This window comes from Erithacus rubecula (genome assembly GCF_903797595.1).
Source record: "Erithacus rubecula genome assembly, chromosome: 3".
NCBI lineage: Eukaryota > Metazoa > Chordata > Aves > Passeriformes > Muscicapidae > Erithacus > Erithacus rubecula.
Genome location: NC_136689.1, coordinates 54,215,802 through 54,241,730, shown reverse-complemented (window position 1 = coordinate 54,241,730; position 25,929 = coordinate 54,215,802). Strand labels below are relative to the sequence as shown.

Below are 25,929 nucleotides of genomic sequence, written 5' to 3'. Positions count from 1 at the left end.
GTCTCAAGGAAGGGGCAAATTTCAACCTGTAAAATTCATAGCCCAGCAGACTGTGGAGGATCTTGTTAGTTCCTATGTTATGTACCTCTTCTTCTAGTCATTTTATTACCCTGAACATCTGTGGAAACATGGAGGTGCAAGGAGCCTCAAGGCTGCTCAGCATGTCTGACTGCATTTTCTCCTTAAACGTGCAAATGCTTCTTCTATTTGCACCTTAGCAGAGCTGTGATTTGCAACACCAAAGCCCAAATGATACCTTAGATCCCTTTAGAACATGAAACAAACAAGACAGTAGGACATCTCACAGTCTGGGAAGCCCTAAATTGAAAACTGCACTGCTTTGAAAATGAACCAATTGCATTTCTTTGCTGTGATCCAAACTTGAGAGGCTTTTATGCATAAATCCAGGCTCTGTGTGCATCCCAGAAAACTGAACCAGGATTCTGATTCCAGGCTTATAATGTAGAAAATCGTGTCTTTCTTATCTCATTTTGGTGCTAGTTGCATTTATATTAAGCAAACATGAAAAGGAAGAGTACAGCCATGTGACTTTGCACAATAATAGTTTGACAGTTTAACTTTCTATTCACTGTCAGTGAGCTTCTAATTTGATACAAACAGTAACAAATAGTCATAGGCAGTTAGTAGTAAGTTAAAATTTGAAATGTGGCTAGGACTACACAAGGTACTTTGCACCTGAAATCAGTATTATTGGTTGAAAAACTATTAAAATAACTGACTATAAGAATAATATCTTTTAGCACTATTTCCTGCCTTGTCTGCAAGTTCTTAAGTTTGCTCAGAAAAAATAAGCCTTTCCCTCTTCTTTTTAAATATTTTTGCAAAAGACAGCCCTATCCCATGTAATTGCTGATAGGAGCATAATGTTTAGTAATCACATAATAGCAATATATATAGCACCTCTCTTCAAAACATCCTTTAAGAATGCCTGCTTTTCTGCTCACTCATCTTGTGGCAAACAAAACTGCTGTGATCAGAACTTGCTACAATGCAAAGTTTCATCATTTTCTTCTGTCATATACCATACTTTACAAGAAAAATGCCACAACTATTAAAAACAAAATCCATTAGTCTGACATCCATCAGTCTTTTCCTTCTGCTAAATCATTACCTAAAAATTTTGGAAAGATTTCTTCAGCTGGAAAAGAAAAGAAAGGGAAAAATATGCTATTTTCTTCGTATGCTGAAAGAATGATCAAGACTAGACTTAAAAATAAATGGGTGAAAATTATAACAAAACATCACAAATATTTCAGTTCCTCATTCCTCACTGTTTGTGGCTGAGGAACTTGATTCTTCTTGATACCATCAGTGTTAATATCAACATAAATCAGTATAGTAGTATGAGACTACAATGAAGGGCATAATTTAACCCTCATTTTTCATTTAGGAGATGATAAACCCTTTAAAAATTGGGACACTTGTTTAGATGGAAGGCACCACTAATTCATAATGCAGCTATTTATAAAATTTTCTAGGTTTTTATTATATTTTTAAATCAGGTAAAATCGTTTATGGTTACATTGTGAGATATATGCTTATTTGCAATTTCTTCAGAAAAACAACAAACTTTCCTAGTCACTGACTTTACTGCCCTTGTAAAACTGGTAAATTTGGTCTAAAATTTGAAGCATAAATTACAAATTTCACTAGGAGAGAGAGGGTTGAATATACTAATAAGTCAAACAGTTGCCTTCAAAGTTCAAGCAAGCCAAATACATTCCATGTATTTATATGTTCTTCTCTCTGGAGCATCTAGATCATTGCCAGAGCTTACTGAGAAATATCAAGGCTGATCTAGTCTCAGTTCTGCCTGTGTTGTCTATGCAGACCGAAAATGCACTGAAACACTGACTTAATCCCTTCAGATAAATGCATAGCTTAGAAGGAAATGAGCTAGACTGTGGCAATTAACACAGAGAATAGCAAAATTGCACTGCAGGTCAGCAATGTCTTCCCCTTAAAACCCTGAGGCTGAGACTGAAACTTCTTACATTGTATATGGATGTCTTAAACTTCATTTTTGCTTGTAGATGTTCTTTCATTTCCTTATGACTGGTGAAGAGCTGTTGTATGGCAGGCTCAGCTGAATTTGGATCAAGTACTGTCCTGGTAGGAAACTGCATTGAGGATGTCACTTGCTGTGGGGCAGAGAGAAAACCTGTTGCTGTCATGTTTTTTACTAGGAGTTCTTTTGTGCCCACTTCAAGAACGCACAGTGTCAACAGCATCTGGAAACGTGTTTATTCTGGGCTTTTCTTTCTTCCTTTCAGTCAGAGAGTTTGAGCTCAGAAAACAGATGGGATTGTTCTGCTAGTAATTGGTCCAGCTGCTGCAAAGAAAATAGAAGGAAAAGCATATTGCAAAAATAAAAATATAATAAAAAGAATCGAGTAAGATACACAAGAGTATATGAAACATGCCTGCTTTTGCTTAATGTGAAAAAGACATGCAATATTTGGCCACTGAGAAGCTGTCACAAAAAGGAGGCAAAAGTCCTAAAGGACATTTTATTTCAACAGATCTAATTGCCTAAGGGATCACTTGCAAACAGACTTCAATCTGAAGCCAACACAATCTTGTCTGGAATACCTTACAATTGAGAGACTGTGGGAATTTGAACTGTTAAGCTTAGAGAAGACTGAGAGGGGACCTAATCAATATATACAAATATCTCATAGGAGGGTGTCATGTCAAAAGGATGGTGACAGATTCTTTCCAGTGGAGCTCAGCAACAGGACAAAGAGGAAAGGCCATAGATTAAAACACAAGGAATCCTACTGCAATATGAGGAAACTAGCTATTCTGCAATTCTGAGACCCTCTAACCCAAGCTTGTCAGGTAAGAATCAAAAGTCCCTTAATCATAATTTCTTTACTTTTCCTTATCAAATTGAGAGGTGATCCACAAAAGAACCAGGCTAGTAATCATCTCCCAATAATTATGTAGGCTGACACCTGTGGCACCTTTTTTCTGGAAATCAAGAACCAGGTAGGATACAGATCTTTTTATAAATATTGTCACTTTTCCTGGGTAGTTGAGTTCAATTAGCATAGCCAAGGAGAAAGAAGGTCAAATATGTAAACTGTAAGTCTTGTATTTGAAAGTCCTCCTCTTGGCTCTGAAAAGGTTTTCAGATGTACCTCCAGAGTTAGCATTTTGAACACTTAATAACAGAACTTTCAGTTTTTCCCACATCATCCAAAGCAGTGGTTGTGCAACGTACCATAAGGATACTCTCTCTGACCTGACACACTGAATCGTTCTGCTGAAATTACAGCTGTGCAACTTCCTGGCAAATGGCTTGCTGTAAGAACTACAGATACCTGCTTTCCTTCCTGTAGGAACAGCAGTGGAAGCACATGAGAGTGAACAGCGAATACCTTCCTTTTTCTCAGCCCCAGCAAAATGCCTGTATCTTCCCCTGCTGCAGTCTTGTTTTTAATAATGATGACAGGAAACCTTACAAAATAATGAATAAGAGTCTTTGTCTGCTTGATTCTCATTTATTTGATTATCCCAGCTGCAAAATTCAAAATGTAGTTGCAGAGCCATTTTGAGTATGCTAGACCTGCTGTTTGCAAACAGAGATGAGATAGTGGGAGACGTGGTGGCTGGAGCTAGTTGGGGGCACAGTGATCATGAAATTATAGACTCTTCAATATTTGGTGGAAAAGGGAGGGGCATTAATAAAACTTCCACACTGGACTTCCAGAGGGCAGACTTTGGCCTGCTCAAGAGACTTAGCCAGAGAACTGCTTGTGAAGTAGCCCTTAAAAACAAAGGAGTGCAGGAAGGATGGTCATGCTTCAAACAGAAATCTTGAAGGCACAGGAACAGATTCTCCCTGTGTGCCAAAAGATGAGCCAATGTGGAAAATGACCAGCCTGGATGGACAAAGAGCTCTTGAACGACCTAAGGAAAAAACCAAAGGTGTTTCACCTTTGGAAGGAGGGTGAGGTACCTCAGGAAATGCTTTGGGATTTGCTAGGTCATGTAGGAAAAAACTTAGAGAGGTAAAAGCCCAGTTACAACTCAATCTGGCCTCTTCTGTGAAGGAAAATAAAAATTATTTTTATAAATACATTAATGGCAAAAGGAAAGGCAAGGACAACCTCCATTCTCTCTAAGATGCAGGAGGGAATTTAGTAAATAAAGATGAGGAAAAGGCAGAGGTACTCAACACCTTCCTTGCTTCAATTTTTGACAGAAAGACAAGTTGCCTTCAGGACAGCTGGTGTCCTGGGGTGGTTGGTGGTATCAGGGAGCAGAACAGCCCCTGTTATCCAGGAGGAGGCAGCCAGAGCCTGCTGAGACACTTAGATACTCATAAATCTATAGGACCAGATGGGATCCATCCCAGGGTGATAAGGGAGCTGACAGATAAGCTTGCAAAGCCTCTCTCCATCATTTACCATGAATCATGGCTCAGTGGGGAGGTCCCAGATGAATGGAAATTGGCCAATGTCACACCTGTCCATAAGAAGGGCCTAAAGGAGGATCAGGGAAACTACAGGCCTATCAGCTTGACCTTGGTGCCTGGCAAGGTTATGGAGAAGATCATCCTGAGTGCCATCACCCAGTACTTACAGGATGGCTGGGGAATCAGACCCAGCCAGCATGAATTAGAAGCAGCAGGTCGTGCTTGACCAGCCTGGTCTTCTTTAATGACCAGGTGATCCAGCTGGTGGATGAGGGAAAGACTGTGGTTATTGCCTATTTGGACTTCAGCAAGGCCTTTGACACTGTCTCCCACAGGATAATCCTGGAAAAGCTGGCAGCCCACAACTTGGACAGGTGCTCTCTGTGCTGAGTTAAGAGCTGGCTGGATGGTTGGGCCCAGAGAGATGTGGTGACAGTGCTGCATCCAGCTGGGGATCAGTCACCAATGGTGTTCATCAGGGCTCTGTGCTGGAGCCTGTTCTGCTTAATGTCTTCATTGATGATCTGGATGAAGGGATTGAGTTCACAATCAGTAAATTTGCAGATGAGACCAAGCTGTGTTGATCTGTTGGAGGAGGACTCTGCAAAGGCACCTGGACAGGCTGGATGGATGGGCCAAGTCCAATAACATGAAGTTTAACAAGCCCAAGTGCTGAGTCTTGCACTTTGGCCACAACAACCCCCTGCAGCACTACGGGCTGGGGAGAGAGTGGCTGGACAGTGCCCAGGCAGAAAGAGACCTGGGGGTGCTGACTGATGGCAAAATGAGCATGAGCCAGCAGTGTGCCCAGGGAGCCAGGAAGGCAAATGACCCCTGGCCTGGATCAGGAACAGTGTGGTCAGCAGGAGCAGGGAGGTCATTCTTCCCCTGTACTCAGCACTGGTGAGGCCACACCTTGAGTGCTGTGTCCAGTTCTGGGCTCTCAGTTTAGGAAGGATGTTGAGATGATTCCAGAGGAGGCAACAAGGCTGGTGAGGGGCTTGGAACGCAAGTCCTGTGAGGAATGGCTGAGGGAGCTGGAGTTGTTTAGCCTAGATAAAAGGAGACTCACGGGAGTCCTTATCACTCTACCACTTTCTCAAAGGTGGTTGTAGTCAGGTGGGAGTTGGTCTCTTCTCCCAGGCAACCACTGACAAAACGAGAAGACACAGTGTTAAGCTGTGCCACAGGAAGTTTAGGTTAGACATCAAGAAAAAATTCTTCACTGGAAGAATGATTGGGCACTGAATTTCCAAGGTGGTGGTGGAGTCACTGTCCCTGGGCATGTTTGAAAAAAAGAATGGGCGTGGCACTCAGTGCTGTGATTTGGTTGATAAGGAGGTATTAGGTCACAGGTTGGACGTGGTGATCTCAAAGGTTTTTTCAACATAGTTCATTCTGTGATTCTGTCATGGACAGGTTCATCACTTCTGATTTATCACAAGCATGAAGACTGCATAAATGCCCTACTTTTAGGCAAGTCCAGGCTGGAAACCCCTAACAACATTTTATTGAACCTGAGGCTTCTCGATAATCACTGTGAATTTGTGCTGAATCCATGAAGAGCTACTTTAAATTTTCCTGCCTTGTCACTGCATTAATCATGTGCACTAATTACATGGCCTGAACCCAGCATTGGTCTGGGACACCAAGCCCCAGCTGACAGATAAGTGTTACTTCATTCTTAATACTATTAGAACATAGTATTTCTGTTCTAAATACCTAGCCCAAATGTATGTAGCAGTCTTCCCCTTCAAAATGTTCATCTTTAAGCACCTTGAACAATGTGGAGAGAATCTGGAGTTTCCTCTGAGCAAATACCAAATCACAATACATTTCTCCTCCATGTATGGGACATCCAGCTGTATCTCACTGACCAAAAGTCAAGCAGTAACACAGTGATATCTCTGGATTTAGATAAGTATGTTTGGCTGTCATTACCTTTCTTTCTCTGACATAGCACCAGAAAACAGTGCCTGCTGTTATCAGGCACTGTTCAATCTCATTCAGCTTCTCCTGGAAGTGCTGGCAGGAGCTCTTCATCACTTCTATTTCATGAAGGATACACTACACAGAAAACCAAAAAGACATTCCACTTTACCATGCTAGTTTGAGCACTCCCATGCTGAGTGCATTTAAAGCTGACAGCCTGAATGGAATGTGTCCTCTTAACCTCACAAGATCTCTCTGAGCAGCTGCTGTGAAAATTTAGATGGCACCTCAAAGGATTTTGCTCTGGGTGCATCACTCACATCCCAGTCACTCTAAAGCATGTAGATTTAAGTCCTGGCACTATTTGGGCCAATGAGGATGTCATTTTTGCCCTTGAAGGGGAAAAAGGCTTTGATCAAAGATCTGACAATAAGTTCACAGTAAGATGTAACTGCACTATTGTCAGACATACTAGAGCAGGATGAGTTGCTACAGATTAAAGATAGGTTTAATTTCTGTCCACTGGAAGTTGAAAACTGTTTCTAAAATGAGAAAAAGGGAAAGAGGAAAGAGAGGAAAGACGAATAAGGACTATGAAGAGGAAAAGCAGCTTTCATGATGAGTTCTGCTAAATGTTGCATTGATAATTTATCATCTATCACCAGTTAGAAGCCTAGAATTGGATTTATCTAGCCAAGAGCAGACATTTACCACAGCAGATATACATAGAAGTATTGCAACACAGCAGTTCTCTGATCAAGGAGTAGACATCTCTAATAGGTCAGAAGATCCATGCCATAAATGTCACATTTACTCTTCATTGTAAGAAGGTATCTAATATAATTTGTCATCTACTACCCCAGGAATTTCTTGAACAAGGGGACATGAATGATTGGGAATGGAGAGGAAAAAGTATAGACAAATTTTCTATTCACTACTTTGTAACACAGGACTAATACAATGGCAGCCCTCTAGTGACATTGAAATAAATCCTTTAACTGGTGTCCAGCAGTGTCTGAACTCCTAGAAACGTTAAAGACTTTTTTTCTAAAGTCTTATCCTTGACTTTTCACAGCTCATTCAGGGTAGTAATACAAAGAGTATCACACAAGTTGTTTTGGAGACAGTACCATCTTCTTTCTGAAAGCATGCTCCTTATTAAGCTGAAACTGCTCTGAGTGCAAGAAGGTGTTTGACATATTACCATCATAGCACATTTTAGTCTCTTGAAAGCCATGGAAAGACAGTACAGAAACATACACTTCACTCCTGACCACTCTAACTGATAGAAAAAAATAGCCATGTTTGCAAAGTATAGAAATGCCCAGTCTCTTTGGATTCCCATTGATGTCTAGAGAGGCTTATCTGGAACAGAGACTAGACAGTTAAAATCACGTTTTTTTATTAACTCTTCATGTTTATGTGTTTGAATGTATCCCTCAGATCCAACAAGGCTTGAAATATGATGAAGCCCTCCCTACTAGGAGATCAGTTTCAGCTAGAGGGCAAAAAATGCTACCCATGCATTTGAGAATTCTCATTTTTAATCTCCATTTCAATGCAACTGCTATACCAGGCACAATCCTGATGTGTGTGACCCTGGGATAAACCATCCCATAGCAGTCAATTTAAAAACCTAGCCCCAAAAGTCATGAGATTGGACCAGAAAAGGCTAATTAGAGACCAGCAGTAGTCTGATAGGGCCTTCTCACTGCAATGGAGGTGAGGTCTCCTAAGTGTGTTTTCCATGTGCAGCACAACTGGTGCTCTTAATCATAGAATCATAGAATCATAGAATCATAGAATCATAGAATCATAGAATCATAGAATCATAGAATCATAGAATCATAGAATCATAGAATCATAGAATCATAGAATTATAAAATTGTTTAGTTTGCAAAAGACCTTTAAGAGCATCAAGTCCAACCATTAACTTAGCACTGACAGTTCCACTGCAAAATAATGTCCCTAAGTGCCATATCTACATAACTTTTAAATATCATTAGGGACAGTGAGTCAACACTCAGACTAATTTCTCATTTGTCACTCATAACAAATTTTAAATCTTGATCCTCAGACAGCTTTCTTGTTCTTAGATGGAAGTGTGTTGGCTGCAAGTAAACAGTACTCACCTACTAAAATGATTTTTACCTATTGCTAAAACTGAGCACTTTGAGGACATGCAGCCATCAAAAAATGTCCCCAAATGAGTTTGAAGAGCTTCTGTCGTTCAGATCACTAGGAAGAAGTCAATGGGCCACAGACAAGTTTCTACGTGGTTCCTCAAGGCTAATGTAAGTCTGGAAGGCACCATGCAAATGGCACTGTGTGGGCAGTTTGGTAAAAAAGTTGTACCCATCCTTACAGCTGAGGTACAGCCAGCTTCCCTGGCACTGGCTCTTTGAGCACATCACATAGCCCAGATTCACACAGATTAATACAGTGGTCATGCCCAGCAAGGAATGGAGACAGGGACTAACTCTCACCCAAGACCTTGTTTGAACTAAGGTGATGATTGTCTTGGGTTGCAATACAGGATGTGACCAGAAATGTGTATTCTATCACCATCTTTTGAAGCCGGGTGGGGCAGTCACCTTTATCTTTTTCATAACCCGTCCTCCCTCCAGGAAGATATCATCTGCTGCTGGGCCATTAAGTCCCACTGTATGTCTGATAAAATTACATCATCCCATTGGGAGATGCTCCAGCCAGATGGAAGAGCCAAGCCTTTCCTACCTAGATAAAAACTGAGGTTTGGAACACCAAGGCAGCCTTTTCCACTGGATTCCAGAGGAAGACTGGACCTTTCCACATCATCCCTGGACCTTCAGAGAAAAACTGCACCTTTATACAGGAGAACTGCTTCAACAGAACCATATCTGTCACTCCAGGAGGACTGTAGCCACCATTTAATTAGACTACTACCAACACCATGAATGACAGGGTGTCAGGTTGTATTCTGACTCTGTCAGTGTTTTGGGCTTGTTCTTCATAATACTGTATTTCTATTTTAATTTTCCTAGTAAAAAACTGTTATTTCTAATTCCCATATCTTTGCTTGAGAGCTTCTTAATTTCAAAATTATAATAATTTGGAGGGACGGGGTTTACATTCTCCATTTCAAAGAGAAGCTCCTGCCTTAACTGGCAGACACCTGTCCTCCAAACCAGGACAATGATAAACAGGACAAATCTGCTGTCTAGCAGTTGCTTCATGGTGGTTACATGCTCCATGCATGCCCTTGGTAAATGGGACATAACGTGAAAAACATCCCCCAGTAAAAGTTATACATACTGCATTACCTGCAATACGAAGTAGGCATGGGTGTAACCTCTGTAGAGTGACTAATATTCAGTAAATTCACACACTTATTGCATAGTGACCTGGGTGTGAAGCTATATTCCTAAGAACAGATATGGATAATGGTACAGTGCAAATCTGTTCCTCCACATTTCCTGTCCACAGACTAGAGAAGAAATATCCCATTATCCCCCATTAGAAAGGGGATAAAATGGTATGGATAAATGAGAAAGGGCTTCTTAGTCCTGCTTAAGGACTGACTCCGCCATCTTCTGGAAATTACAAAATAGTCAACAAAAAGTATATTTTATAATATACTCTTCAAAGAAAAGACATTTCAGATTTATGTATTCAATGACATAGCAGCTTAAAATTCACCAGTTTCACTTTCTGGAATTTTTATCTAATAATTTTCTTCCCCAATTTCTACAACAGTTCAAATTTTCTTAAGAAGACAAAATAGAAGAGGAAAAATGCAAATGTCTGAAAACTAGCAGGTGGTTATGCTGCTCCTTCCACTCTTTTCAGAATAAAAAGTCACTCCCGACTCCCTTCCTTGCTTTCTTCCCTATCACAACCTGAGTCTTTCACAGTGGTGGAGAATACTTAACATTTCTGAACGAAGAAATAAAATAACTGATGACTTTTACAATCAGTATTTTTATTGGAATAATTCATATTACTGGGACTTTAGATTTCATGGAAGCTTCTTATTCTACCACAGTAAAATAGCTTCAAGTTCTGAGAAGTCACAGTTCATTCTGATTTATAGCAGTTTGGCTTATGGTATATATCTGAATGTTCAGTTAGTCTTATAAGCACTAAGCACTAAGTAGTATAACCTAGATGAGTTTTATTTTATTCAAAGAACTACACTCAATCATGTAACATCTCATTTTCTGCAAATCAGTAAGTTACTTATTAAGTCAGCTGATTCACTGAAACTAATTCTCATTTCTCAGCTCTTCATTTGACTGTAAATTTTACCTCCCAGCTGACAATTAATCATTTTAACACTGAACTGATATATATAAGTTACCAAAAGAAGCAGCCTAACAATATGGAAGGTACACAGATATGTTTGCTTTTTTTTCCCAGAAGGGAATCCTTCTTTCCCTATCCATTTTTTCAGTTATTTTCCAATGATATGTATCACTAAGGAAGCAAGCACTGCTGGAGAGGAAAGGAAAAGGCAGCTCATATGTCTTCAAAGCAGCCTTTTCCTTCAAAGAGACCGCAGGGCCCTCTCTTGAAATGGAGAAAGTAACCTCTTCTCTCAGAATTAGTGTAATTTTAAAATTAAGGGGCTCTCAGGCAAAGATATGGGGATAGGAATAACAGTTCTTTACTAATATATACAACAAGGAAAACAAGACAACACTATGATATTAACAACAAACGGAACAGGAACCCAATTCCAGTCCTCTCATCCAGAGGCACTTTCCCCTCTGGTGCAGTTCCGGTCACAGCCGCCAGGGGCGCTGGTGGCTCCTGGCCGGGCAGGGCAGGTGTGATGATTCCCCCACGCCTGCAGGGGACGCTGTGGTGCAGACTCAGAAAGCACACGGTAATGGTGGCTGGGCCCAGACGAGAAGGAATGGAAAAGAGAGGCTTTGATTCACAAACCCTGGGCAGTGTCGGTCCAGGTGCTTCAGCAGGACACTCAGAAACAGCAAGCTGAGACAGCAGGGCCCAGGTGTCTCTCCATGAGTTGAGTTTTGAAATTAGTCCTATTGTCCAACTCAATTCTTTCTGGGATGTCATTTTGCCACAAGACTTGCTTTTCAAGGCCAAAGATGGTCTGAGCAGTGGCATGAGGAAGAGAACACATCTCCAGCCAGCCATTTGTTGCTTCCATCATTTTAAGTACATAGCATTTTCTTTGTGAGTTTGCAGGAGTGTAATGTAATCAGTCTGCCAGGCCTCCCCATGTTCACGTATCAACCATCATCTACCATACCACCATTTGGCCTGCTTGAATGCAGCATACCTTCAGGCCAGTTCATGATGAATTCCAATATCCCTGAAGAACTGGCGTTCCCTGTCGAAGCTCCCTGTGTGATCAGTGTGATCCAGTTAGTCGATGTAGCATAAGTGGGCATGACGTGTGGAAGGGACTTTCCCTTTGAGTGTACAGCACTGGCAGTTGGAGTGCCAGAAAAAGCTGTGCTTCAGTGCCAATCACTTACAAAATGTGAAGTATTGGAAGTATTGGAAGTATTGTCAAGAGGAGGGAGCCAGGCTCCTCTCAGTGGTGCCAAGCAATAAGACAGGAGGCAACAGTCAAAAACTGATGCACGAGAAGTTCCACCTGAATACGAGGAAGAACTTTTTTACTGTGCAGATGACCATACACTGGAACAGATTGACAAGAGAGCATATGGAGTCTCCCTCTCTGGAGATACTCAAGAACAGTCTGGATGCAATTCTGTCAATGTGCTCCAGGATGACCCTGCACGGTTCAGGGAGGTTGCACCCAACGACTGCACTGCTGCTGCCTTCCAATCTCACACATTCTGTGATTCTGTGAAAGTAAGGTGTCTTTAAATGATTATATATTTGCCTGACCGTAACATTTTGTTCAAAGCCAGGCAGTATTGCCTTGATTTCAATGAAGCCTGAATTTTAAAAAATAGATAGTCAAATTAATATCTGCCTCCAAATTAAGGTGAGGTAAAAAGTTGTGAAGAGGTATCTTTAGTGGTCTCACAAGGACCTCAAAATTAATGACAGGCTTCCAGGTAAAACAAGATTGAGGGCTGCATTGTGAAGGTAGGCTGGGGCTGTGATGAAACTACATGACAGCTTTCTCAACTTGAGGCAGTTAAATTTAAACATATGTAAATGCAGTTTGGTTTAATGTCTCTATACCAGAGCCAAGTAAAGTTTTCATAATGGCCATCAACATTTGCATACCTGGAAACTGTTGTTTAGCTGAGCAGCAGACCAAACTATCACTTCATTTCCTCTTATTGTCTCAAATTGCAATTAAATGAGACTCTCAATTAGACTATACTTGATGCTGTTCTGAATAAGAATTGGGCTTCTCTCCTCTAAATAGTGAATAGAGTTTCCCTCCACTAAAATAATGGAATTTTCACTAATGTTAATAGCTCACCAATGGTAATAGTAGAGTTTTTCTTGGCAGTTTCTAATAACCAGTAAGGATACCCATAACCCAGGTTTCTGCTAGGAGATTCACTCTTTAGGGGCACAAAGAGGTCTTTTGCTAGGTCTCATGGGTTTCTGAAATGAACTGAGTGTTTGTAGTGCTTTTTCCCTGAATGAGCTAGCATCTCAAGCCCTTTCAGCAGTGGCCAAGGCCACCTTTAGGAACACCACTTATTCACAGCAACAATTACATTTAAGTGAATTTAAACCTTCTAGTGACTGGAATACTGTCTTTAGAAGGGATGTAAGATAGGGAGAGGAAGGTCAGCCAAATCAGTGTATTTAAACATTTTTTAAATTATCTCATCTTTCTATTTCCAATAAGGTTCTCTAACCTTTTTTTTTTCCTCAAAACCACTATTTTTTAAATTTGAAGACTAAAGGTTTTGATACACTAAAGACCTAGAAATGAAACAACACACTTTTAACACAAGATTAGTACAGGAGGTAATAAAAAGGCTGGTCTTTATTGGAGACCTCCAGGGGCAGATATAGAAAAACACCCAACCCACATAGAGTGAATATAGTTTTATAAGTTTAACAAATTAGCATGATTGACAAGAATCCCCAATCAGGAGCACAGGTGGTGAAGTAATTCCCCCCTTTTAATTCCATCTCCTCTGTAGCCCACCTTTAGATAGAAACTAAACTTTGCTTATGAAAATGTGTCTTGAAGAGCTGGTTTCAACCTTGGCTCCAATGAAGAACCAAGATAGAATAGGGGCATTGGACCCCCGGGGCTTGGAGCCTTTTGGATGTGTTTTGTCTTTTTGCCTATCAGGGTAGGAAAAGTACTGGAGCTAGCTAGGAACTATAGAACTATACAACTATAGTCTACAGAACTATGAATATTATGAAGGAAATGTGAAAGCAAAAATTGTTTTGGCAACAGTATGAAAAAGACAAGGGAGAGGGTTCAATCGACAACATTAAGAAAAATGTGTTTTGATGTTGAGTCTGCCCAAACCATACTTTTCCCCTGATCATTTGGTTCAGCCACCAAATCAAAACATCAATTTTTCATGTAGTTCTCCTGAGTTCTCCTAACGTGTGGAGACACCCAAATCTGTAGAGCTTCTTCAAATACATGCAGAGAATCACACTAAGGAAATACAAGGTATGTTTGGAGAATAAGTAGATACGCAGTCCAATATTCAACTATGAATTAAAAACTATAATTCTGGGTCTTGTTCAGAGAATACATATGGCTATATTGGAAAGAGGAAACCTGAGAATTGCCCCTGAAGATCATGGTGAGGTAAACCTTGGCTCTTCACTTTCAGTGCTAATTGAACTGGGATAACTTAGCTCCTACATCCCATTTATTTTCTGCCTGAATTTTAAATAAAAATAGGTTGAAGGAAATTACTAAGAGGGTTTCTGCTTCAGATCATATGGGTAAGTACATGCCTTCCAAATCAAAGATGCCCCAAATTTCTAGCCCTTTACTTGATCAATCCAAATTAATTAAGAAACTTTTTCTCTCTCCATATTCACATGCAGTTACAGTTGCTCCTATTTTCAGAAACCTACAGTAACTTTCTGAAATTATAGGGCTTCTAGGTTCACCCTTAATGAAAGAATATTTCCTAATTAGTAATAAGTGTTGAAGTTAAGTTCTGCTTTCTCCTGAAGACTCCACAGATGGTTTTCTGTGGAGCTGGATGCAAACAACACAAACTCTTTCCCATCTTCAGTCTGGAAAATACTTGCAAACTACAGATGTCCTGAGAGCTGCTACATTGCTTCTAAATATTCACATATTTTTTGCATGTCTCTTGAATCACAATAACACAAATGAATGAATATCAATATCAATATTTGTTTTCTACATAATTTAAGTACATGAGGAAGAACAGGAACAAACATTATGAATGCAAGAACAAATCTGAACTTTAAATTCACAAATTAAAATTTGGACTGCTCATCTGGAGTCTGAGCTGAAGGGAAAAAAGCAAATACAGAAAATTGAGGCTAGAACATGTGACCTGGGAAGAGTATAGAGATGAAGCACAATTGAAGCACAAGGATAAAGTGCAACTGAATCGGGCAAGGGAGGCAAAGAACAACAGGAAGGGTTTCTACAGGAATGTTAACCAGAATAGGAAGAACAATGAAGGTGTACACCCTAATCCCTTCTCCCCTCCCCACCCCTCCCACATATCAGTGCTGGAAAACTGGTAACCATGGATGAGAATGCTGAGATACTCTATTCTCACACCTCCCAAGTGGATGGACAGTAGGATGGGGATTGGGGGAGCAAAGTCCCCATCACTGTAAATAAAGATCAGCTTCATGACCATCTGAAGAACTTGAATGTACATAAGTCTATGGGACTGTGGTGGTGTATCTGTTTCCCCCAGGCCTCTCTAGAACTGGAAAAATTCTTGCTAGGCTTTGAACAGTACCTGGGTTGTATTCTTCTTGAGCTTATCAGAAGCACTATCTGCTCTCAGAAACTTGTGCTGTCTAATGAGCTCCTGGCTTTTTTTAAATCAACATCCTTGGAAACATTTTTGCCTGAATTACAACCTAAGTGGAATAAAATTTTTGTTTCCAATCTTTCAAAGAAAATTTCTGACCTGAAGTGTGGATAGGATAAAACATTGTTATGACTAAAGCCCACTCTCTTGCAGCCCTATTTATTAGACCCTTTGAGCTCTCCTGGACTGCAATATCTGTGACCAGCAAAGTTCCTCTGAAAGCCTCTCAGAGCCAGCAAACTCCCAAGTTTGCTGTGCTCAGAGGATTGCCAAAGAATAACTGATCCTGGGCTGATACTCCCAGTCCTTGAGAGTCAACACTTTGCCTGTTGAAAAGATGCAAATACATCTGTAGTGAGTATTTCACTATCTTAAATGAAAAATTTTTAACAGGTACCTTGTAGAAATTCTTTATGTCTGTGTGCATGCAAGTGCACATATGCTACATCAAATGTGGGAGAAATGCTGCTTTCCAAGATTCTTAAGTACTTTAGGTTTATAAGTCAGGCCTTAAGTAAGTTACTGTTGTGATATAATAAACCCTAAATGAATTATTTGCTTAACAGTTTAACTGAAGTTGTGAGTTAAGTTAAATACTTCTTAAGTGCTCTTAAGCTTAATTTAAAAGTTGTTACGTTTAAGTAAAGCTTAAGTGCTGCGGCACATTCAGGCTGTACTGCTTTTTATTCTTACCCTTTCTATTGTTTTGTCTTCTTTCCCCCCTCCTCCCCCCCCCCCCCCACCTCCACATAGATAATTTTAGCATTATTTTGGTTTATTCTTGATTATTTTTGATTTTTGTTTGCTTTTTTTTGGTACGCCTTAACCATCTAGTGGGTAGTACAGTGAACCTTGCTATGAACTTTGTCATGCTGTCACTTTTGTATTAAAACTGTTTTTACTGATAGTTTTGCCAGCAACTCTTTAAGAGATTTGAAACACTCCTTCACTAAGACATGCATCCCAGAGGTCTAAGAGAATTGGCTGATGTAATTGCCAAGGTACTTTACATGTTATTTGAAAAGTCATGTCAGTTAGGTGAAATTCCAGGTTAGAAAAGGGGAAACATACCCATCTTTAAAAAGGGTAGAAAGGATAACTGATAACTACTGACCTGTCAGCCTCACCTCTGTACCTGGGAAGATCGTGGAACAGATTCTTGTAATGGCCATGCTAATGCACATGGAGGACAGGGAGGTGATTTGAGACAAACAGGATGGCTTCACCAAGGAAAAGTTGCCTCACCAACTTAGCGTCCTTTGATGGAATAGCTACATCAGTAAAGGAGGGAGGGGTTACATATGTCATCTATCTAGACTTCTATAAAGCCTTTGACACTGCCACAACATCCTTCTCTCTGAACTGGAGAAAGATGGTTTGATGAATGGACTATTATATGGTGGATGGTTGCATCCAGAGAGTAGAGGTCAGAGTCCCAATGGATATCAGTAACAAGTGATGTCCTTAGTGGATATTGGGACCTGTGTTATTTGCTATCTTTATTAGTGACATGGACAAAGGGATCAAGAGCATCCTCAGCAAATTTGCAGATGATGACAAGATGAGTTGTGTGTCTTCCATACCTGAAGGATAGGATGTCATCCAGAGGGACCTGGGCAAGCTCAAGAATTTGGCCCATAGGTATCTCATGAGGTTTAACAAGGTCAAGTGCAAGGTCCCATCTGGATTGAGGCAAACCCTGGTATCGATGCAGGCTGGGAGATGAACAGAATGAGAGCAGCCCTGCCAAGAAGGGACTGCTGGTTGATGAGAGACTGGACATGACCCAGCAAAGTGTGCTTGAAGCTGAGAAAGCCAAATGTGTCCTAGGCTACACCAAATGAAATGTGGCCAACAAACTGAGAGAGGTAGTTCTGCCCCTCTGCTCTGGTCTGGTGTTCCCCCCACCTGCAGTGCTGCATCCAGCTCTGGGCTCCTCAGCACAGGAAGAACATCAACCTGTTGGACTAAGTCCAGAGACACTAAGATCATTAGAGGGATGGAGCACTTCTTGTGAGACGAAAAGCTGAGAGATTTTGGTTTGTTCAGTCTGAAGAAGAGATGGCTTCAGAGTGAGCTAATTGAGGCCTTTGAGTACCTGAAGCAACCCTACAAGAAAGATGGAGAAGTATTTTTTTTTCTAGGAGCATGTAGTGACAGGATAAGGGACAATGGCTTCAAGCTGAAAGAGAGTAGGGTTAGATTAGATACTAGGAAAACATTCTTTACTGTGAAGTTGGTGAGGCACTGGAAAAGGTTGCCTAGGGAAGTTGTGGATACCCCATCCTTGGAAGTGCTTTGGACCAGGATGGACACTGCTCTGAACAACTTACTGTATTGAAAAGTGTCCCTCTCCATGGAAGGGGGATTGGAGCTAGATGGTCTTTAAAGTTTCTTCCAGCTCAAGCCATCCTACAATTCAATGTTTAAGAGCTAGCAAAACCTCACTGAAGTATGCATTTTGCATAGGACACAAAACACCTTTTTTTTAAACTGATGTTACCCAGAACAAGTCTGAAGCTCACTCAGCCTTGATACTCCAGAAGTAATTGTTTTGTACAACTTTCAACACTTGAGGAAAATAAATTTTGTTATTTATATGTGAATATGTGCTCCCATATGTGTGAAAAAACTTGATCCTATATAAATGTTCCATATTTTTGTTTCCAGCATACTAAATTGTCTTTCCTTTCTCTAAGACATAACTTCCCACTGATCATTGACTATAAAGGTAAACATTTCAACTAGTACCATTGAAATTTCAAAGGAAATTCTTTTTTTAAATACACCTGTAAACTCCTGTAACACCAATTCACTTTGTACATTGTAGAAATGGCAAGGAACAAGAAAACCAAAGTGAGATAGATCTCACTTATGCTTGTTTTCTAGCCAAATGCAATACACATTTCCCACAAACTTGCTCTCAGGAGAGCCCAGTCCAGACCCTCTTGTCCCTAGCACAGCAGCACTAACCCTTTGTAGCTGTGTCTTAGCACTGTGCAGCGTTTCAAGAGAATAACCATCAGATGGCAGCAGCACACAAACCACTAACTATTTCCGAAGGCTGGCACAGTCGAGATATTAACTATGTCCTTCTGCAAAAAAAAAATTCATTTTTCCATGATGTTTTAGCAGACAATAGGTAAATAAATAATCTTATTAGAGTAGTTATATATTTGAAAGGAAATAATGCACTCCAAAATGCACCAGATGTAGCAAAAGCTCCTACTCTTATTCAGGTGAGCTATGATATTTGTCAGTCCCCTGTTCCTTTTGAATTGAACAGGATTTTCACGTCAGTCATCTTACACAGTGTGACTAGGTGAAAATATATTCCAAAAATCTCTATGAAATGCAATTTCTATTATTAAATGTGACCCACTGTGCTGGTGGATACACTATGGATTCAACAAAAGAATGGTTCATGCCCAGAATACAAGTTTACAAGGTGAACAAAATCTGGTTCCTCTGAAGTATTTTCTTCTGTTTGTCAAAAATGCAGTTCTCACATAGTCTGCAATGTTCTTCATTCCATCATTTTGGAAAGACATGTGGAGGACTTCAAATATACATTTCTTTTTGTGACAGTGATGCCAGACTCATTGTGAAAAGAGGGGAAAGCCCTGCAGTTCCCATGACACAACCACCCCAGGTGGGACACAAGGGGATGTATGCCACATACCAAAGATTTGAGAAAGGACCAGAAGACACATATGTCATGTGACAACTACTGATATTTGGCTTCATCTGCTTGTTCAGCCTGAACTTTCTTACATGGTTATCACTGGGGTCTGCCTGTCACAGTCACCATTAGCAGGAGACACATACTTCCAGGGGCACCAGCACTGCACAGACCGTGCTTCATGTCCTCCTGCGTGACCTCAGTGTCTTCATCCAGAGTCTGTCTGCCTGCAGAGCTCTGGGTGCCCATGTTCCCCAAGGACAGTTACCTAGATGGTCTCCAGATATTAGACATAAGCACATAAGAGAACCAGGTCATGCAGCATTTAAGAACAAAATTTGGCTCAGCGTATGCTGTTAGGACAGAACTATGTAGCACTAGAGAATTCAGCTTGAGTCTTCCTCCTGAACAAGTTTTGCAACAAATTTCAGGCAAGCTTTAAGCTTAAGATTAAGTATATTATGAATGTCTAACATGCTCATGCCACAGCACAGCCAGCAGCCAGAGCACAGAAGTGTGGAGTGCTTCCCAGGCTGCAAAACCTGTGTGTGCAAAGCAGCATAAGAGCTTCCCAGTGCAGTGGCTACACTGTCATTGGTACCTGCATTCCATGCTGGCATATTCAAAGCTGGTGCATGTATTTACAGATTAAAAACTAGCTGCACACTCCAGTCAGTGTCTCAACAACAGGTATAAATATACCTCTCCATGAAGTGCTTAGGATTGATGGGTGGATTGGTTTGCTCTTTCTTTACCCTTTTGAATTGAAGGTTTTCCTTAGCTAGTGTGTAGAAGGAAGACTTAGAGAAGAACTGAACTAGCTGATAACAAGCTGTAAAGCTATTCAATAAAGAAAAAATGAAAAAAATATAAATGTTTGTTTCCCTTCCTCCCTACTGAAATCACAGATTAATATGGGGAAGGGAAGCATGTTCTCTACCATGTACATCATCCAAAAGGATGTGATTTCCACCCCTAGTGAACCCTCCTGGGCCTCTCTAGAGAGGATAAAATCTGCTGTCTGTGTGCATTGGTGGAAGAGGTTCACCATACAGAAGGTCAGTCCTTTGCCTCTTTCAAGTGTACTCCTGCTCCAATTTGGTCCAAAACTGAAAAATTTAAAAACAGGTTGGCTGGAGTTATAGAAGGAGGTTATGTAAGATTTGGTAATACAGACTAACACACTGCACCCCACCCCCCAACTGAAGCTGCAAACTACTGGGCCCAGGAGCCTATTCTGCCTATTCTGCAAATCAGAGCTTCCCATGATATCCTGCCTGTCCTATACCGGAAAACACTTAGAAATGATATTAGTATAAATGAATGTTGGAGGTTAGGATTTTTCCTGGTTTTTTTCTTTCTCTCAGGGAATTTTCTCCCATGACATTTACGAGAGAAAAGATGTGGATGGGAGGAGGAGGAGGGGGAAGGGTGCAATTTGCTACTGTCTCTTAACTGGGCAGCATTCTCTTGGGAAGTGCGGAGATACCAGGAGACTTTGGCTGGTGGGTGAGGGGCTGGGCTTAGCCCTGACTCGCTCTCTTGCTCTCGGGATCAGAGGGGAGCAGGTCGTGCTCTTGGTGCCAGGCTGCTGCTGCAGGGAGAATCCACTGCCACTGTGGAGTTCTGTCCTGCACAGCTTCTCCTTACTATGGGTGAGCCTCTGCTCCTAACAGCAGCCATGGAACTGGACCTTTCCAACAGCCAATCTCACTGGAAAGGACCTTCACCATCTGCTCGGGTGCCACAGGGGAAAAACCGGGACATTGACCCTCTCCCAGCTTTGGGGGGAGCGTCTCCTGGATGCTTGCAGGAGCCCAGCTGGCACTGCCCAGCCCCCTGTTTTCTGTTGCTGCCTCGGGCTTTTTGCTAGACTTTAACCCAGCGCCCGGGAGTCCACCATGATGCTCCAGGGCTCCTGGCACAGCTTTGGAGTTTTTGTTACGTGTAAGTTGCCACCCTGTGTGTGCCTGCCTCCACTGTGCCAGTCTGCTGCTCCAAGATTCCTGTTACAGTCCATTTTGCCATCTGTAGGGACACCAGGATCTCCCCATGGGTTTGTAAAGGAATTCCATTTCCATCCCTTCCCCCTGCTGTGCTGCCATTGCCGTGTGGAGAGAGGGGCTGGGCCTGCGCCACAGCGCCCCCTGCAGGCGCGGGGGAATCATCGCACCCGCCCTGCCCGGCCGGGAGCCACCAGCGCCCCTGGCGGCTGTGACCGGAACTGCACCAGAGGGGAAAGCGCCCCACAGCCCAGAGAAGGCTGGCACTGCACCTGGGGGGTTCTGCTTGTTGTCAATGCTACAGTCACTGTTTGGTTGTCTTGTTTTATATATATATATATATATATATATATATATATATATATATATATATATATAGTAGTAAGGAACAGTTATTCATTTTCCCATATCTTTGCCCAAAAGCCCCATAATTTCAAAGTTATATTAATTTTGAGGGTAGGGGGTCTTATTTTCCATTCCAAGAGAGGTTACCTCCTTCCTTGGCAAGCACCTGTCTTTCAAACCAAGATAATGAGCAATTTGTGATCTGAATTTGACAGGAAAAGAGAGAGCGCTGTAGTCAGTTCTCTGTGATAAATCACGTTTCAGCAGTCTGGGAGGCTGGAAGTAGTGAGGAATCTAGTCAAAACCTCAAACTGCAGTCTTTTTGATAGTAGTCTTTTACCTTCTCTCAGCTAATGAAACAGCTTCAAATTTTCCCAGGTCGTCCTCCAGCTTTGCCTTGACAGTCAGTATCATTCCATCTTATTTCTGCTGAGCTTCAGTCAACAGTGTTTAATACAGATTTGTACCACTGCATTTGGGAGTTGTGTGATGGTTGTATCCACTTCTGATGAAAATGAGAGGTAGAGCTGAATGTCATCATCTTACACTGCCGATCACTTTACATCACAACTGCTTCTAGTAGCACCTGCACAGAGATAACAAATAAAAAATAAGTGATCACAGGGAGCCTCATAGGTCTTTCTGCTACTGAAACCACCTCAAAAAAGGAAGGATCACTTCCAGCAACCTTTACTCATTTGACAAAATCAATGAAATATCTTGTCATGGTTTAGGAATAATATTTCCCAGTTCAGTGCTCCCACTGAAACACACCAGACCACATGCTGCTCACTCATTCACCCCCAGACCTCTTGTAGCTGGATGGAAAGGTGAATTTGAGGCACAGAGAGGTAATGTGGGTTGAGATAAAAAACAATTTACTAGAAACAGAAATTAAATGAAATTCAGAAATGAATTTACTAGAAACAGAAATGAAATACTGAATCAGTAACAACAGCAACACTAATAGTAGAGTGTCCTGAGTTACAATATGGGGTGTAACCAAAGTATGTATTCTACCACCATCTACAGTACCTTCTGATGAACTGTTAAGAACAGTGCTCCACTGTTTCTTTACCATGACTTAACTGTGATAATTCTCTCAGGGGAAGTAGCAGCACCATCCACCCTGGGGGGAGGGGGTCATCTCTGCTAATGGACTTTCAAGGACTCCCCAGAATGACTCGTAGAATTACATCATCCATTGTGAAATTTCCTGCCCTGTGGGAGGCACCAGAAATTCCTGCCTCTATATAATCTGGAGCTTGGGACACCACGACCACCACTGGACACCCACAGGACAAGAATTCTCCACCACCAACACTGGACCTCCAGAGAAGGACCAAGCCTCTACACAGGATTATGATTTTTTGGCAAGACCACATCCATCACATCAACGGAACTGAAGCCATCATTTAATTGGACTTCTACCACCACCCTGACTAAGAGGCTGACTCTGACTTTCTTTGTTTGAGACAGTGTTTCTGTACTGTTGCCTTCCTTGTGACTTTCCTAGTAAATTATAATTCAATCTTGAAATCTTTCACAAGGCATTTGTCTGGTGTTAGCTCCTCCCCCTTGTTTACCTTCAAACCAGCACACAGAATATACAAAAAGATGGGCAAAAGATTCACATGCGACTGCCCACCATGCAGAACTGTGGATCTTGGTGCTATCCAACTGCACACTCTGCACACTCTAACAATACTGGAAAACTCATAGTCCTCTCCATGACCTCTGCCTATGTCTTGAGGTGGTAGCCAAATAACCCAAGGTTCTGCTGAAAAATTTAACCCTGTCTTGGCCAGAACCAGAACAAATCTGTATATTTTTGCCAGATCCTGCTACTTCTGGTCAGCAGTGCCCAAAGCAATTGAAAGGCCAGAACAGATACTGATTTTTGGGTGATACTTTCTAGAGATCAAAAATCAATTACAATAGCTGTATTTCAATGATGATAGCCATTAAACTCTGTTCAGGGAGTCTAAGATTGTCCAGCTTATTAACATCGCTACTCTATTGCCAGTGATATTTTCCCAAGGGAAAATGCTAAGGTTTTACAAGTAGTTGAAGACTACAAGTATGTAGAAGACCTCTAGAAGAGGAATCATGTAGAGTTTCCCAGAGCATAAAAATACATTCAGGATAATGAGGTCCTCTTCTCAGAGCTGTCACCAACAGTGAGGTGAACCATTTCTCTCAAAGCAATATGGTGCCATCAGAAAAAGAATGTATGTTCTCAAAAAGCTGCCTGAAAGCCTGAGCTGGATATGAAGTTTGGATTTTGAATTTTGCAGCAAGGTTCAAAAGATCCGATGTCTACGGAACAATTAGTATAGCAACATAGAAGCCTGTGACTCTACAGTATCTGGTACTCCTGTGCTGTTGAGGGTATGGGAAGAAAAGGCAGAGACAGAAATCATAGAAAAGGCCTTTAAAGGGTGCAGTACAATTTCAAAACAACTAGACTTCATTTCAGAAGTTTTTTTGTGTTAAAGGCTATCACTTGATCTAAACCAATCTCTCCTTTTTGCTTGCCCTCCTGGATACCTAAGATTTTTTTTCCCCCTATGATTTAAACAACAGCAGGTTCTATAAGCTTCACTGGGCCATCTGCCTTAAGTATGCAGTGTGTGCACATCCTTTTCCACTCGGATGAATCAGCCTGCTGAAGTAGAGCCTTAAATATGACACACATATGCAACAAAATTACATAAATGTGCAATGACTTTTAGGAATTTTCTCACTAAAATTTGTACAGCCTTCTAAAGACCTTGGGATGCTGCTAGGCTCAAGGACTGGAGACAGGGTATCCTTGCACCTCTGCTGGGTTGCGTAACCTTACAGGAACAATTTCAGAAAGCTACTACCTTTCTTTGCTGCCCATCTAGTTTCTGTACTGTGAAGGGGACATCACCACATCCTAAGTTTCCATTTTATATCCATTGCTGGACTTTCACATATACAAGACATGTGAGGACACATCAAGAAGGACCATGGTGAAGCGAAGCAGACAAGATATTACTATCAGCTGCAAAAGTTAATTGCTTTTCCAGCAGGACTTCTGTGGGGAAAACAGGCAACAAAAGATGTTTTCAGAGGGGAAAATAATATGGGAAAATTTGAATATTCATCATTTCACAACTTTGCCCTTTTCTCTCTGCCTCTTTCTGGGATCACAGGACTTCCCTTCCAGACTTATTTGGCACATAAAATCCATTAAAATACAGCAACTTCCTCTTAATCCCATTTCCAGATCCCTTACGTGAGAAACATGAAAGAAGAAGAAGGTCTTAATGCTTCATTTGAATAAAAGGGGGAAAATACAGTCTGTGGCATCATAAAACAAGTGAAGGCAACAAAAGCAGCTAAAGAAGGTGCATGTCTCCTTTGTGCCAGGTCACCTGCAGGAGATACAAGTGCTGCAAAGAGGGATTTATCTATTATGAATCTACTATTCATCATGTTTTATGAAGGGAGAATTTGAAGACTGTTTTATTAACTAATGACAAATTTTAACATAAATGTCAGGTGGTATCAACACAAGAACAGTTGTAAAACATTTTCAAGTTAAGGCTCCCAAATTTTGACTGTAGATTTAGCAAGTCTTCCCATTTGCCTTTCCTTTCTTTAATATATACTTAACACTAAAAGTCACTGTGTTATACATGAAGAAAGCCAGTGTTATGTTGGCACTACTAAAATATGAAATGTGAAACAGCTGTTCACTTCTTAATATTGAAACTGGAGAAAAGGACATGGAAAATCCTGTACTCTTTAAAGCATAGGAAATATACATACCTTTTCTTCTCGTACTTTTGAAGATGTTTCTCCTTCAATTACAGGCAGGATTTACAATGGATAATGGATAATAAATAGAATTCACATTCTTTATACTCAGTCAATTAAGAGAAATACCAATTGAATTCTGTGAGTATTGCAATGGTGCCAAACCATCAGAGGAGCTGGCAAGTAGGAAGAGTGAAGGTGTGATAATTGAAAAAATTGCTGCTTGATAAGTCACAGGAGCTAACGTGCTAGCTCAGTGTGTGGGGAAGCTGGGACATTCCCAGCTGCTGCAAAAACCATATGTATGTGATCCCCAGCACCACTAGTTGGGACAAGATATATCACAAGATACCATGTCACAGTGAGCCAAATAGAGGCGGTTACTTGCTTGATTGATTACCTCTTGGGCTACCAAGGGCTCTTCTAGCAAGCTAATGAGTTTCTATTGGCACTGGAGTGCCTGGGAACAATGTGTCCCCTTGGGTCAGCACTGTACAGGAATTGCTGCCTTTCCAGTGCATGGCTGCCCAGCAGATTGAGAGGCAAGTAAGCAAGGAGCAAGAAGGAGTGGATGGCTACAACACACACACACACACACACACAAATAACACTGCCTTCCCATGCGTCCCTGATAGGAGCTGCTGTTAATGAATTTTCAGGCACACACTGAGTTAATGGGGTGAGCAACATTCAAACATCCTTTAGTTATACTCAGTACTTTACAGACAGTAATTGAAAAAAGGAAGGAGCAGCAGGGGTGAAAGGGGGAGAACAAGGAGA

At 41.2% G+C, this 25,929-nt stretch overlaps 1 protein-coding gene across 1 annotated transcript in view; it reads right to left on the bottom strand.

Moving 5' to 3' along the window:
- Window positions 1-21,898: 21,898 nt before the first annotated feature.
- LOC306799535 (protein ITPRID1-like) overlaps window positions 21,899-25,929 on the bottom strand; it is a 65,408-nt gene continuing 61,377 nt past the window's right edge. The window contains exon 7 of the mRNA XM_079300697.1: window positions 21,899-21,946. Coding sequence (XP_079156823.1) covers window positions 21,915-21,946 — 32 coding nt within the window. The 3' untranslated portion in view covers window positions 21,899-21,914. The remainder of the gene's footprint in view (window positions 21,947-25,929) is intronic.